The sequence below is a fragment of the Ochlerotatus camptorhynchus genome, unplaced genomic scaffold (assembly GCF_037179485.1).
Source record: "Ochlerotatus camptorhynchus isolate MF236.1 unplaced genomic scaffold, CSIRO-AGI_Acam_v1.1 ptg000274l, whole genome shotgun sequence".
Lineage (NCBI taxonomy): Eukaryota > Metazoa > Arthropoda > Insecta > Diptera > Culicidae > Ochlerotatus > Ochlerotatus camptorhynchus.
In genome coordinates, this window is record NW_027040763.1 from 6,364,470 (window position 1) to 6,381,434 (window position 16,965).

The following is a 16,965-nucleotide window of genomic DNA, read 5'->3' on the forward strand; positions in this document are numbered from 1 at the left end:
AATGATCAACATCGTTTATTCTACAAACTCAACTAATCTACCTTGTTTCATTCATATTATCACAATCAATTTTAGATGCGCCCATCAAGCACATTCACGGACTAGAATTCTGCGAGGCTATCGAACAACCCGTACTTACTTCATTCCAAAACCTTTCTTGGTCTTCTTCTTTTCCAGGACAATGATTTCATCCGCGATGCTGTAAATTTCATTAACAGTCTGCAATTCAAAGCAATCAATCCCATTACTCAACCACATACATGATTAAGCACATAAAGGGAATACTTACATCTGCCTCCTTCAATCTGGTAATTTTCGGATCCTCATTCCGTATCTTGACCTTCTTCTTCTCCAACGCTTTGTTCATCTCTTCTTTCATAGCCTCCGCTTCAGAAGCCTCCACTACATCCACTGCATCCACTGCCTCACTGGTATCGGCATCTTCCGCTTCGGACCCACCAGCTCCCTCGGAAACCTCAACCTGGCTGCTGGCATCGTCCAGCGGATCCGTATCGTCCCCAGAATCCTTACTATCCTTTTCGATCTTGATCATAATCGAAGTCTCCAGATCGCTTGCCATCTCCGGCTGATTCATCGAGCTGTAGCCTTCTTCCGGCGAGGAAATATGCCCTTCCGCTCCGTCCCGCTTCTTGACGGCATGCTTCTTTTGACGTTGCTTCTTCTCCTTGCTCCGATCGGAGTCCATCCGTTTATCATCGTTCAAATCGAAATCACGCTGCTGGATCTTTTCGCCCAGTTCTACACGTTGCTGCATCAGCAGAGACCGAAGATCCATGTCCCGGCAGGGACCTTTCTTCGTTTTCATCCGCAGCAGGTTCAATGCTCGCTCGTTATCCTCAATCATGTAGAGCTTTTCCTTCTCCAGCAAGGCCTCCCGACGGGACCGGCGCTCGATTTCCTTCTGCCGGTTGTAGTCCTCCATCTGGAGGCGTTCCCTCTCCCACCGGAGGCCCTGCTTTATCAATCGTTCGGCATTCTTTTCCCGGATGGTTTTGAGCTGCAATGAAAGGTGGTGGGTTGGAAAAAAATTAAGGCGCAATTCGCATCTCATAATTAATAGCCCCGTCGTCGTGGCGCAACATACCTTCTCGCGTTTGTTGCAGATATGTTGGTTGGTTTTCTTGTTAACGGTGAAAACCGAGCTGCTCAAGTCTTCGGGAATGGAATCTCCGGCTCCGGAAAGGATCAGGTTCCGTTCCCTTTCGAGCTCCTTTGCCTTTAATTGGAGGGGAAATTGGGTTTGAGCGTGTGTCGTGGAATGTGAGAGTTTTTGGTTTGTTAATTAGTGGAATGGTTGGAGCGCGTTTATTTTGAGTTGATTAATTTGCTGCTCAGATATGAGGTATTATTGTATCAAAAGTTTAGATGAAGTTTTTTGTTAATTCAGGAGCATGGATATGATTAAAAATAAAACAGCAAAAAAGTTATCTTCCATTTACTTCCACTTAATTAATGTTCGTATCCATGACAGATACATATTTCGACTACAATGTGCAGTTTTCATCAGTGTTATTCCCACTTATCAAAACCTAACCCCCGTTTAGTACTCATCTCCTATTTAGGTAAAAATGTCCAGATCCTAGGTATAAAAATGAAACTACAATGTGTAGAATCGCAAGATTTAAGAGTTGGTTGGAAATGCTATCTAGAATGATCTTAGAAGAGGGTAGGTGGATAGTTCCGTTAGAGTACGGCAGTATAAAAATTGAATGAAAGTTGAAAATGAGCGAAGGGCCATTAATGCGACAGTACAAGTCAAACGCACACTCTTTGCTTAACCCGTACGATGTACGCGGAGATTTGAAGTATGTCTTCAAATCTACAGGCAAAAAGTGTGTGCCTGACTCTACTCAAATACTGCCTGCGACTGTGGAATAGTTCTAGCGACGTTTCATCACTACCTAAAGCAACACGTTGCCGAAAGCATTTCCAGTCAGTTCTTTCCCCAACCATTGTGTTGTTGCTCTCGTTATGACCAACGTAGTCATCTCAGAGAGAAAGCAGTAGGGTGGTTGTTGCGTGCTGTACTATCATCAAGATTTAATTCCACTTCATTAATTTTGGCATCCATGACAGATACGTATTTTGACTACAATGTTCAGTCTTCATCAGTGTCATACCCACTAAAGAACTTATAAAAACCTAACCCCCTCATCTCCTAGGTAAAAATGTCAAGATCACAGGTATAAAAATGAAGCTACAATGTGTAGAATCGGAGCCTACCTAACTAAAAAACCAAAGCTAACCGAATTCTCATCGAGTTAGGGAAAGATTATACTTCTATTCAATTTCCATACTGCCGTACTCTAGCGAAACTATCAACCTAACCTCTTCAGACCTTTCTCTCTTGCTAATAAATTATCACACTAAAAGCTTTAGGTTAGATAGCATTTCCAACCAACTCTGTAAATCGTAAACTTCAGGTATGAAGTAACATAAAAACACTTAAAATGTAACTTTCTAGATGTGCAGTAATTTTTAAAGTTCTGCTAACTTTGATAAAGCTCAGTGAATTATGTTGAAGCTCAGTAGTTTAAGTTCTTAGTACTTCAGTGAACTTCGTAGAAGTACAGAGCACGTTGTAGAACTTCTTCGTACTTTGGAGAAGTTGAGAGAATTTTGTAGTACTACATCAAATTGACTAGTAATTTAGCGAACTTTATTGAAATTTAAAAGAAACTCTTGGAACCATTTCCATTAACTTCATAGAATGTTCCAATAACTTCATAGAACTTCGTAAAATTTCAAGGAATTTGTTCAGGGAACATCTAAGATATTTAGGAAATGTAATAGAAATGCCGGGAACTTCTTTAATTTTCAGAGAACTTCGTATAAATTCAGAGAGCTTTTTAAACATTCTAGAAAATTTCATACAAGTGACACATTCTACATAACTTTTTGAAGCTAAGCACTGGCTCAGCGAAGGGAGAGGGAGTTTAGGGTTCAAACCCCTTCCTCCATATCCATGAGGCCAATACAAAAGGTTAATCAACTTATACACTTTTTCATGTGAAAAAATTCGTTCCATCCTTTTGTTTGACACATATCATTAAAAAAATATTTTGTTCAAGATCCCCCTATGAAAATTTCTGTAGTAGTCTCAAAATTCAGGGAAAGACTTTTACTTCAAATCGTGAAAATTTTGTGTTTCCGATTTTTTTTTGTATTTATTGCATTGTACCTAACACACCATTGGCTGATAGAAGTCAAAAGAAAAGTAGGTTGAATATTCCATTGTAACTTTTTTGGTAATAAAGTCTAAGAGTTGGTTGGAAATGCTATCTAACATGAAGCTTTAGTGTGATAATTTATTAGCTAGATAATGTTCTTTAGAAGAGAATAGGTGGATAGTTCCGTTAGAGTACGGCAGTATGAAAACTGAATAGAAGTTGAAAATGAGCGAAGGGCCATTAATGCGACAGTACAAAGTCAAACGCACACCTTTTGCCTAACCCGTACGATGTACGCGGAGATTTGAAGTATGTCTTCAAATCTACAGGCAAATAGTGTGCGCCCGCCTTAGCTCATTACTGTCTGCGGCTGTGGAATAGTTCTAGCGACGTTTCATCACTACCTAAGCCCCACGTTGCGAGAGCATTGCCAGTCGATGTTTTTTTTTTAACTTTATTAGAGAGATTTTTAGCCGTTGGCTAGTTCATCTCTAGGCCAGTCGATGGTGTGTTATATTGTAATTCTTCTTTACCCAACTATTGTGTTGCTCCTCTCGTCATGACCAACGTGGTCATCTCAGAGAAAGCAGTAGGGTGGTCAGCATTGTTGACGGCTACTCCCGCCATGAGTTGATACATTCAAAGTGTGATTTAAAGAACATTCTCTAGCTAATAAATTATCACACTAAAGCTTCATGTTAGATAGCATTTCCAACCAACTCTGAAAATCACAAACTTCGCGTATGAAGTAACGAAAATACCCATAAGTGTTAAATAAATTTATAAAATGTTAATATTTTGATGTATCCAGAAAATGATTTTGGAATCCCCCAGAAGTTTTTTCCGACTACCCTGAATTTTTGTGTGTATATGTTCAATATGTTTCATCCAATTACTCGGGAGTTTCTTTTAAATACCTTCGGAAGTATTAATCTGGTTTCCTTTGAAAAATTCCCCGTTAAGATTTTTTTAAAGGTTCTCCAGGAGATTCTTTCAACTTATCATGAATGTGTTTTGACGCAGGATTACTACTTTTGGTAACATATTGGGGTGCAATTTCATAAAAACCAATTTGATCGCGTTACGAAAAGTGGTCAAGTTTTGATCACATATAACTATGTCAATAGCGCGTCAAGCCAATCGATTGGAAACTATTCTACAAATGTCGAACTGTTGCAATGGTGATCAAAATTATCTCCGATTGCCTGCAAAAAGCGCTTTCCCTAACACAGATTTCAAAATAGAATTCCATCCGGTCTCGCCAATCGGTGCTTTTTCAATCACCGTATGTGGTGGTGTCCGGTCGGTCATCATCATCAGCAGCAGCAGCTGCAGCATTGCTTTCAACGCATGGCGTTAAACATTGTTCTCCAGTACACAACGAAAGGCTGCCCGCAAGTAGCGAGCAGCAGCCCACATGAGCGTCCATTCACCGAAGAAGGAGGAAGAAGCCACACCGCTACTGATCGGATTCAGTAGCTCTTCGTGAATCGCTGTGGGCCATCTTTGCCAAGCGCGTCACCCTCATTCCAAACAACATACAACTCGCCAGCCTCATCCGTGTTGAACACCCTAATAGCTCAGCATTTCTCAACCATCACGACAAAACGGTTATTTTCAGGACCACCATACATTATTGTTGTATTAAGAGTTAAATTTCATTGAACGTTCGCTCGCGTGGCTGCCAGCTACAGCACCCCTAAAGCTCTTTGATAATGTACCCAGCAATCAAGCGTTTGTGGTCCAATGCGTAACAATATTGAAGTGGTACGGCAATTACAATGACCGAATACCACATGACCTTGTCAATTAACCAGAAACACTTAGAATTAAGGTAATGCGTAATTTTGTCATCAGAAAACGAGGCGTTTCCGTGATGGGAAAAAGTGGTTTCCCTAACACAGCCACCGAATATTGATACCGACCACGTAACCATAAGTCAAATCTACGATCGAGTCTGGGATAAAAGATGAAAGTCTCGCTATTAAAGATAACCTAAACTAACCGGGTCTGGGATACAACCTCTTAATTTTTTTTTATTCCGCTGAAAAAGTCTCCAGACTACTTCCGGAATTTTGTGCTGACTTTTCTTGGAATTTTCCCAGCAACAGCTTTTCGCGGAAGGATGTTACAGTTTTACTAGGATGCTTTTATGGCTCCCTCTGGAGGCTTCTGATTTCCACCAGAAGATTCCTGAAACTTCTTACTAGCACAAACAATAGTAATAACAATGAATGACGCCAAAATATAAGACAATGAATTTTTGATCCTGAAAACTCATCGGTGATTTTTCCGACGTTTAATTTTGCAAGGTAAAACTCATAGGCGCATAAACCCATGCATGAGATTTGAGTTTTTGAGTTTTTCCGAACACTGCTTCCTCATATAGTTTCTATCAACATCATCTAGGAAATTTTGTCCATACTGGATCTGAAACTTTCTTTTGACTGAAACTGGACGATTTTTTTCTGGAAACTTTTTCCGAGTATTCCAGAAGTTCTGCTAACATACCCTGAAGATGTCTGCCAAATTCCTTTGGAAGCTTCTCTTAACTCGACTACTCTGGAAGTTCTGTCCAACCTCTTTTCAAAAGTGTCCAACAATTGTTGGTTGATAGTTGTGCCCTGCAAATTTCCCAGTAATGGTTTTCTGGCCGGTATGGGTTATTTTTAGTGAAAATGTATATTTAGCATGCCAGGAAACCCTCCCAGATGGAAATCCTCCCAGATGGAAATCCTTCCAGATGGAAATCCTGGCCGGCCTACTGAATCAGATGGATCTACATCTAATTTCAGGAATCTCCGGTGGAAATAAGGAAAAATCAGGAATTCAGGAAACTTGGAATTTAAAGAATTTAAATGATAAAAATTTCAGGATCTTCTTTTAACTTCAGGGCACTCCTTTCAAGTGTAATGGACTTGCAATCGATCAGGGAATTCCGTAGAAGCTCAGAAAATTTTGTAGAACTTCGCGGAAAATCAACGAAAATCTAAAAAGTTCAGGGAACTTCGTAAAAATGTGAAGATCTTCATGTTTGTTCGATATTGTTCGCGCTCTCTCTTTCGCGGTTTGTCGTGCGTGTGTGTGTGTCCCGTAATGGGGAAGCATCGGTTGCGAAGCCCGGCGAAGGTCCAGAACTCCGGTGAAGGAAGCTCCGGTGTGCCTACCTCGAACAGGTTTGCTGTTCTCCCCATGGATGGGAATATCCAGCCGGCTGTGTTGGAAAAACGCAGCAAGAAAAGGAAGGAGATCCGAGGCCAGTCTGATGGCACGATTGGTCGAGACGATGCCTCTGCGACGAACGGAGATTTCGGTGACGCTGCCGATAAAGAAAATGCTGCTGACATGAGCGCGGCAAGAGTGAAGCTACCTCCGCTGGTGGTGAAAAATGCCCATCTCAACGAGCTCATCGCGGATCTGGCGTCGCTGGGCGTCAAAGCCGAATTCAAATTGGGCAGAGTCGGCACCAAGGTGGTGCTCCGTACCAAAGCGGAGTATGACTTGGTCATCGCCCACCTGAGGACTTCCAAGGTGGAATTATTCACCCACGACATCCCCGGTGAAAAACCGTTCAAGGTCGTCATCAGGGGCCTACCAAATTTCGACCCGAAGTTTATCGAACATGAAATCAGGGACAGGTACAAGCTGGCCCCAAGTGCCGTGTACCGAATGACAAGAAGAAACGAGAATGTGAAGGCGTACCCGGATAGCCTTTTCCTGGTACACTTCCAGAAGGGAACGGTGACGCTCAATGCACTGAAAGCCATCCGGTCCATCAATTCCATCATCGTTCGCTGGGAGCCATACCGTGGCGGCCATCGCGATGTGACTCAGTGCCAGCGGTGTCTGAACTTCGGACACGGTACCCGCAACTGCAACATTAAGCCACGCTGCGGAAATTGCGCTCAAGACCATGCCACCTCCGAATGTGCTGCGGATGAAGCAGTGGCGTCCAAATGCGCCAACTGTGGTGGTGCTCACCAAGGATCCAACAAGCAGTGCTCTAAACGCGAGGATTTCAAGCGCATCCGAAATCAAGCGTCCACCAACAATCAACCAGCACGAAGGAAGGATAAGGCCCCGGCTTTCAGGACGGAGGACTTTCCGCCTCTTCATGGACAAGCGAATCCCAGGGTGCGATCCGCGCCCCCTCAAGATACGTCTGGATCTTCTGCTGGACAAAGCTCTCCATCCCCCCCTGGATTCTGGAGACAACCAACAGCTCAAACAAATAATCCCGATCTGTTCTCAGCAGATGAACTTATGGAGATTTTTATCAACATGACCGGTGCTCTACGTAAGTGCCGCAATAAGCCCGAACAGATCCAAGTGCTCGGTAAGTTCATCATCCAATATGGTGTCTAAACCGCTAACCATCGCTACCTGGAACGCTTGCTCTGAAAGAGCTAAACAGATTGAGCTTGCCGACTTCCTCCGCAAGCATAGCATCGACGTGGGTCTTCTAACGGAAACCCACCTAAAGTCCGGTGACAGCTTCTGGTTGCCTGACCACAACATTATCCGGCTTGATCGCACCAGCTCCAGGGGGGGTGGTGTAGCGGTCATCGTCAGAAAGGGAATCAAGTTTTGCACTCTGCCCCACATCCGCACTTCTATCATTGAAGCCATTACTGTGGAGGTGGAAACACCAACTGGAAACGTCCGGTTTATAGCAGTTTACTACCCACGTCAGTGTACCACAAGCAACGGCCTAGACATCCAATTCAAGAACGACCTGACCGCCATCACTCGTACTAGCTCCCGATTCATCGTTGGGGGTGACCTGAACGCCCGCCATGAAGCTTGGCGGAACTACCAGCGGAACCGAAACGGATGTCTATTGTTCGACCACGCACAACATGGACTGTACACTGTGCAATTTCCGGACGAACCAACTTTCATCTCTCCAACGGGAAATCCCTCCACGCTGGACTTCTTCCTGTCGAACATCGGACTATCCAAGCCGGAGGCGCACAATGATCTCAGCTCCGACCACCAACCGGTGGTGACTGAAGTCGGTGTCAATGTGGTTCCTGCTAGAAGCTGCCTGCGTAAAGACTACCACCATGTCAACTGGGTGCAGTACGGTCGAATGGTGGACAGCAACATCGATGAAAATCCACTGCTCGACACCGTAGATGACATCGACCGGGCGTTGGAAGGACTCCAACAGGCCATATCCGAGGCTGACGAGACATGCGTTCGACGAGTTCCTGTGAGGGGTAAATTTGTTGCTATTGATTCCCACACCCAATTATTGATTCGATTGAGAAATGTGCGTAGACGCCAGTTTCAGAGGACTGGAGACCTGGGCAAAAAACGTGAAATGGCCGATCTGAACAGGCAGATTGCTTCCAGAATGGACTCACTCCGAAATGAAAGTTTCGGGCGTGTTGTCCAGAATTTGGACGACCGCTCCAGACCATTCTGGAAGGTAACCAAGGTCCTGAAAACTCATCCCAAACCCGTTCCTCCTCTCAGAGTCGAAAATAATGACGATCGGCTTTTAATCACCCCACAGGAGAAAGCAAATGCGATCGGCAAGCATGTCGCTTCATCGCATTTGCTTGGCTCGACTATCCAAAGTCCGCTCGAAGATCAGGTTGCGCTATGCGTTCAAAACCTAGATGCCTCCCCTTGTGCCGTGCCTCCGGTGGATATGATTACAGTACAACAAATTTGCTCAGCGCTAAAAATGCACCAAGAACATGAAAGCTCACGGGTTTGACGGTATATTCAACTTGATCTTGAAGAGACTCAGCATGAAAGTGCAGTCTCTTCTAACCACTATCTTCAACAGATGCTTGGAACTGCACTACTTTCCAAGCATCTGGAAAGTAGCAAAATCATACCAATCCGCAAGCCTGGTAAGGATCCAACATTGCCTTCAAGCTACAGACCAATCAGCCTCCTTTCAGCGCTGAGCAAACTGTTCGAGAAACTCATTCTCAATCGTTTGCTCAAGTTTGTCGAGGAAAATAACATTCTCCTTCCGGAACAGTTTGGTTTCAGAAAGGGGCACTCCACCAATCACCAGCTAGTGCGGGTGATGAATAACATCCGAAGTAACAAAGCTGTATCCAAGTCCACAGCCATGGCCTTGTTAGACGTTGAGAAAGCGTTTGATAATGTCTGGCACAATGGGCTTGTATTCAAGCTTTGTAACTTCAACTTTCCATTACATCTGGTTAAAATCACCCGTAACTACCTCCAGCAAAGGTCGTTTAAGGTATCGTTGAATGGTTGTCTTTCAGACACGTTTTCCATCCCAGCAGGAGTCCCGCAAGGCAGTCTGCTGGGCCCCTTGCTTTACAGCATTTACACTTCCGACATTCCTCCCCTCGGTGACGGTTGCGTGTTTTTCCTGTTCGCAGATGATACCGCAATAGCCGTCAAAGGAAGGATGCCTCGCGAAATAACGAACAAACTTCAACGATGCCTTAACGCCTTTGCTGATTATGCCACCACGCGGAAAATTAAAATCAATCCCTCCAAAACACAAGCGATCATGTTCCTCCATCGGCAATCGCCCAAATTGAAACCGGCTCCATCTTGTACTGTAATCATGGATGGCACAAGGGTTGAGTGGTCCGCCGAAGTAACCTATCTCGGGATGTTGATCGATGGAAAGCTCCTCTTCCGTTCGCATGTAGAGAAAACTGTAGTCAAGTGTTCTACCTTGGTTAGGTGTCTGTATCCGCTGATTTGCCGCAGATACCGCCTCTCAAGGGTGAACAAACTGGCCGTCTACAAACAAATCATAGCACCTGCGATCCTCTACGCAGCTCCGGTGTGGGAATCATGTGCACAGACTCACAGGAACAAAATTCAGGTCGCTCAGAATAGAGTGCTGAGGATGGTTCTTGATCGTCCTTTCGACACTAGAATAACAAATTTACACGAAGAGGCAGGAATTGCCAAAATAGATTCAAGAATTAACGAAATTAAGACTAAATTTGCAGAAAAATGTAATTTATCAGAACATGCTTTGATAAGCAATTTGTATATAGCAGGTTAGGTGTATATAGTAGTTGTAGTTGTAAATAGTAGTTATAAGTAGTCTCCTTTTTTCCAATTCAAATCAAACCAATCCCACCAAGGTGGTCATACTTTAAAATAGGCCTGATAGGACTAGTAACTGTAAATAATAAATAAAATCTCAAATGAACTAAAGTTGAAAAGACGCATCTGTGTCACTTGAAAAAATCATAAATGTAAACCACACAAACACAAGAAATAAAGATCATTTTAAGTCAGTAAGTCAGTTAAGTCAGGTCGATCAAATAATTAACATTTTCAAGAAAAAGCAAGAGAAATTTTTCAAGTAGTCAAAATCTATATTTCTATAGCTAAAATGTTCACATGTCTGCTAAATATTTAAAAGCCTTCGGAAGCCTTCACATCTTCACAAAGTCTGAAATATCTTCAAAATGTTTGCGGGAATTTTTTTTTCACTAAATTTCAAAATGAAGGCATGTTTAAAAATATGGCCTCCCTTCTTCTTCATCTCCTTCTTCACATTTCATGCTCATTGCTTATCGCATATTAACTTATTGCGCTGTCTCAACGTAGTGCAACCCAAGCAACACACTTCCATCATAAAAAGTTGATGCAACTTCATTGTGACTGAAATAAGCTACATACAAGTTGCCACAACTACTCAGTGACAAGTGTGCTGATATGGTAGATGCACTTTCACATTTGTTTATTGAGATCTTTCGATGCCCGTACCTTTTTTGCATAAGTATAATTGTGTGACAAGTACAATCATACTCACTAGACCAGACCGGGAATTGAACCCAACCACCTCCAGCATGGTCTTGCTTTATAGCTGCGCATTTACCGACTGAGCTAAGGGAGGCCCCTGGCGTCCCTGCCTGCGTTAATTTTGCGTCATTTATGATTTATGTCAAAAGCTACGCTCGTACATGCCGTTCTCAAAATAACACTTGTTTGTCGTGTATGTCTTGGATTTGCTTGTGAAGCATATGTTTCATAGTAGGTATACCAGGTTAATTATAAAACGTTAGATGATTTCTGACAACAAGCTCGCATATCGAAAGCAGCATATGTTGCCAAAATCAAACAATCGCTGAAATTGAAATCAAATGGAATGAGTTTAATATAGCTCAATGTCGCTCAAAAGACAAAGGATGCCGATTTTTTTTAAATGGAAAAACCATTTTGCGTTGACGTCGATTTCCGGAAGTAAATATTAAAATTAAATTTTCGAACGCTATTCCAACAATTTCGATCATGTAAATACGCAAACGGATCACAATCTAAAAAAATCAAATGTTCAAGAGAATCCCATCGGGTACATTTCCCAGCGATGAATGCAAATCTGCACCGCTTCGCCAAATGAATCCTTACCAGTACGACACTGTGCAGCGGAATCAGCTTCCGTGGGCAATTGTGCAGGCTGTATTTCCCATTCAGGATCAGGTACTTTTGACGTTCGAGCTCTTCGTGCTTGATGATGTTCGCAGACCCAGTTCCATTCATTCATTCGGGTGATTTTTCGTGGTTGAAATGAGCAACGACATATGGTGTTGTCGGGTGCCGCCGGATGGGGTTCGCAAGTGAATGTATGAAAGTGAAAATAAATGGATAAGATTAAAGTAAATAAATAAAAATTGTTGTGTAAATAATGATAGTGGGAAAACGTAAAAAAATGAACGGTAATCAGCATTGCTCCGAGAAGCGGTACGATATTGTAGCAGGTAGACTGGTCGCATATGTCGTACGACAACGATAGCGACGACGACGACGGAAGTGTGTACGTATGTAGTTCTGTGCAAACAATGAACGTCGCTCCCTGGTGGCGGTGTCGGTCAGGTGCCATAAGGTTTGCTTTACTCCTGATGTTGGTGGTGAAGGCGGATAGCATTTGCTCAAGGCCCTTACCTACGCAAAACTATGCTACCAACTGGTGATGTTTCTTTTGTATTCCCTTTGTGACCTAACGACCGCAATAGCGGGGGATTGGATGCACTCCACCTTTACTTCCACCACGAAGCATTTACAACGAGACGCTCGGCTAGTAGGTATGTATAACTATAACAATTGTTCAAAGGAATACCAAGAAATGAAGCTCAGCTTGGCGAAACCGTACGATTGTTTCGGTGGTGATGGTGATAAATCGACAAGGTAAATGACGACTAAGCTATCCTTTGATTGATCATCATTGGCTGCATTAAAGTAAGGCACTGGTGCCGTGGATAACGGGTGGCCAATACTGTAAAAACCTGCATTTTTGTATTGCTTAAACCAAAAAGTCAAAGTTAAAATATCATAAACATACTAATAGTAGTTGGGAATTCCCTGCTTCGAAAAGTATGAACAGAATAATGCAGTTTTTTTTCCGGAATGCCCGATCACCTCCGTACCTAGCAAGCTCGCTGATTTTATATTCGCCTGTAGTTATACGCACAGCACCGCCAAACTGCTTCGCCATCGCTCGAACACCGTCCCAAATGGGCATTAAATTTTCAACAAATAGAACGGTAGCTGCAACGACGTTATTTGATTTTTACCCGAGAACAGCACATTTAGTTGGCTGCAATTTCAACGGGAGACGACTGCTGTTGAAGTGAAGTGAAAGCAATAGATATCTCTTTGAAGACTCGAGGGTTTATTTGCTAGGTCCCAGACGCTTTAAGTTGAAATCAAGCAAATTGTTCGACCGAAGTTAGATACACAACCTACCAAGGATTCAAGACGCAAACAGATGCCCCATAAAACGATTCATCCGCATGCAACAAGTGCCTTACTTGAGTAATAAAATCCCCCACCAAAAAAAAAGTCCTAATGCATGATTACTGCCAGATGTCACAATAGCCAGTCACGTCTTCTTCGAAGAATACAACAAATTTATCCCTACGTTCACAAGACCATACAACATGTACATTTCATACCAACCATCTGAAAACACTCAAACTGTGTGCCTTCTTCAAACATGACCATCGGGTGGTGAACCGAAGTACGCCCCCATCCTGGCCACCCTCGCAAGTAGATCAGTCACTGACAGTAAACGCATCTTTACGACCCAAACGTGTCCCATCTTGATAATGCGATTATCACGTAAATGTATGCCGTGTGTGAGTTTGTGCCCATTTTTACGAGGTCCACCCCCAAAGACTTTACACATAAGTTCAACTTTCGCACTGCTAAGCTGGCGCATTGCTGCAGCAACGGTAACAGGCAGAGTAGGGTCATTCGTGATTGGCATTCTGAACCAGTGGGATAATGCTATAGCCTGTATATACCACATGGATGAAACAGCTGGGACTATGTCAGCCTCAAGGTGGGAGATGTTGAAGAGGCTTCTGACTCGTCCTTTCCAATTTCCGTACACTTTTACAACACCTGTTGATTATGACCTACTGCTGGAGTAGGTCGGATTGAACAGCACATGTGGAATGCAGCCGGAATGGTTATGCTTTCTTGTCTGTTATCCTGCACGGTACTTGTGAGACTATGGACTACGATGCATAAGAGTAATATTTATACTCGCATGAGATCTAATTGAGTTTAATTTAGGATTTTTTAAATTAATTTAAATAAATTTTAATCAATACACACCTTGCTGTGATCAAAGCAACCATCAAAAAGTGCTTCAATGTTTCAGAAATACATGGAATGGAATACAGAACAACGGGAGATGCTACGGAGTCTTATAGGCATGAATTAATATGTGTAAGAAAATGAAAAAAAAAAAAAACTGCAAGGGGCAGCCCTACTGCTGGACACGGGTTGACCCGGTGGTTGGAAAGACGCAGTGAAGGATACCTCAACTTGGCTACGAGAAATGGACACTCAGAAGAATCTCGACCCGGTTGCTTCAGGATTGGAAGCTTGGTTGCATCCTCTTACACTGCTGCTTTTCTTGTGGTCGCTGTAGAAAATATTTGTCCTTTTGCGGTCACAATTGCAGACAATGTCAGTAAGTAGTGTCATTTTAAACAGGTGTTTTCTAGCTTCGCATTTCTGAACCATCTATCATATTTTGAGGTAAATTGAGTAACTCGGTCAATTGAACCAACTCTTAGTAGTTCTGTCCTATCAACCTCTCTCAGCCTTTATTAGAGCAGTAATTTGCTGCTTGCAATTGCACGAACCAGAAATTGCAGGCGGACGGCTTCCTCTCGAACGGTTGTCCACAAAAGACTCCATAAGAGCGACAATTTGATGCCTGGAAATGCAGGAGCTAGAATTGCCAAGAGCACGGCTTCCTCTCGAACGGTGAGTCATAGTTGTCGTCTTCAAAATTTTGAAGATAATAATGACGATGTAATTTGATTAACTTGAGAGATGCAAAGATACTACAGGGAAAGCCTGTGATGCGATTCAATAAATATTACGGCACTGGACATCGAACGAAATACTAGATGCTAACGACATCACCAAATGGGAGGAGCTGCGGTCAGCTACTGTATGGACGAAAGCCACAATGATGGACATATCAGCTGAAGTTCATTTTTCGAAAGTTAGAAAATCATGCCCCACCCATTTTGGGTATTTTATCATACACTTCATCTGCTGTGCCTTTCTACACTAAATTATGCATTGTATTGAAACAGCCGGTAGAATATCAGTGTCCACCCAGCTAAAGCTCCTCCCTTTTTTAATTTTTCTCGTTAAACTCTTCTCTCAACAAGTTGGTAAATCTAAGCCTTTAGCAGAAAGACGCTTAACACTTTTTTCGGCGAACTTATGATCCTGTGGGCTGTGCTTCTTCTCTTTGCCTATTCAGATAAACTAGTTCTTTTATTTATTTTCTCTACTGCGCTAAATTAAACGTGTAGAAATAAGAAGGGATATCAGTTACGCGCTCGAATAATTGAAAATTCGATAAATAATTAATCGAATAAATAAACTTTTATGCATCCCTAGAAAATAGTGTAATTTAATGTTTTTTGGTGGTCCTTCGAAAATGTCGAACAGCAGAATTGCAACCAGCAAGTGTATTCCAAGAACCAAAAGCGGTGTGATGCTAGTTTTCAATGCTATGACGACGACTGAATCAAAGGGCTTAGAATCAGAGGGGTGAAAGTCAATTATTTTCGTCGATTTCCTCTTTTGATGACCATGGCTTCCCTAACCTATTCCTCACTATTTCTGCTATGCTCTTCTATCGTCCAGAACAACAAACGTATCAATGAATGTGTTTGCCATCGATTGATTGAAGAAACAGAAAGTCGATGAAGAGAATCGATCAAAATCACTTGTACCCCTGCTTACAAGTCAAGCTAAACATTGCATTATGTCCTAAGTAACATTGACACATTCTCTTCGTCGACTTTCTCTTTGCATAACCGTGGCCATGTAAAGACATTTCCAGGTATTTTCAGCACCCAGATCGATAAAATAAGCTTTTATCTAGGTTCTGTGCTCAAGTTATTAACGAAAGAGTAAGTCGACGAAGAGAGACGATCAATGTTACTTGGGACCTAATGCAATGTTCAGCTCGAAGTTTGGTTACAAAATTACAACTCTGGAGAGCATTTTGCGTGGTCGTTGGGTGCGTGTGGTTCTGAATATGGCGATGAGTGTGCAAAATGTTACGTAATTGCATCCTCCTTATTCGCACACGCCTGAAGATCGGAGGCGAATGCCGCTTCGGTGTGTTTCGTCTACTAACGACTCTCTGGTGACAGTGTGAGGAAAGCTTTCGTCTAGATACGATTCTCTGATGCATGTGTTGGGGAAGCAGCATATGCATGTACGTAATTGGTGGATTTGTTAGTTATTTCGACGCTTTTGGACAATGTTTGACATTTACCACTTTTCAATACTTCTTGTTGAAAATCAACAGTCGAAAGCAGTCGGATGCGTAGAAAAACTTCTGATCGATTGATGATAAAATTATTGAAATTGCTCCAGGGGCAGCTGAGTTATTAACGTTAAAAATCTTTCATAATTGTGCTACATATTCCATTTTTGGTTTTCCCAAAGTGCATTCCCATATAGTAATCATAGACGTAGTCTTACGTAAAAAAAAATACCGGGTGTACAGCCATGTTGATTACTAATAGGCAACGAAGATTGAGTTTTATCTAGCTTCCAAGATGTTCAGAGCTTGCCGAATGTTATTTTAAGAACAGGTCTTAACACTGAAATCGAATCTTACTCATAGAGTGAGTCACTTTTACCCATTCGTATGGGGAAATTTCATAAAGCATAGGCAACTGATAAGATTTTTGGCAGAAATTAATTATCCATTAAAATTTTGTAATTGGCTTTTGGACCAAATTCCATAAGGGGGTCTTCTTCCGTTTTATTGCGAAAATGGATATAGTGGTCACGCAGGATGGGGTCAGTTTATTTTATTTAGAAATAAAAGGATTGGAATTTGTGAAGATGACACATTGAATTTAAGTAAGTTCAAATACTTGTAACGTGACGAATTAAAACTTTGTTGCTCATGAGCAGTACAAAAAATTGAATGGATAAAATCCAACAATAATCATAACAATAGACTCGCATAAGTGATGATCCATTATATGTATAACAAATACATAAACATTTAAATACATATACAAAAGGGAAGGAGAGTCCAACAGGGCACCCGATTGAAGCGATTTCAACGAGGAGACTGGGAATGCCAATTCCATTTTGAGAATATTTCTTGGATAAAGGGCGGGCTCTTCTCCCCACTCATTGAGACATCTTCCTGTTTGGGGGCTCATCTTTTTGACCAATTGTACGATCATGTTGCTAAGAGAAGATTCTTTACTGTCTCGTAGATGCTTATAGGCGACTTTGCTTATCG

The 16,965-nt window shown here is 42.3% G+C and overlaps 1 protein-coding gene across 2 annotated transcripts in view; it reads right to left on the minus strand.

Moving 5' to 3' along the window:
- Positions 1-16,965, minus strand: part of LOC135705709 (calponin homology domain-containing protein DDB_G0272472) — a 94,424-nt gene continuing 77,459 nt past the window's right edge. The window contains exons 3-6 of one of the 2 annotated variants that reach the window (XM_065227544.1): positions 11,565-11,663; positions 1,106-1,237; positions 290-1,018; positions 1-219 (exon numbers count right to left, since the gene is read on the minus strand). In XM_065227544.1, coding sequence (XP_065083616.1) covers positions 136-219; positions 290-1,018; positions 1,106-1,237; positions 11,565-11,663 — 1,044 coding nt within the window. In that variant the 3' untranslated portion in view covers positions 1-135. The remainder of the gene's footprint in view (positions 220-289; positions 1,019-1,105; positions 1,238-11,564; positions 11,664-16,965) is intronic. The other variant, XM_065227543.1, reaches the window with a different exon arrangement.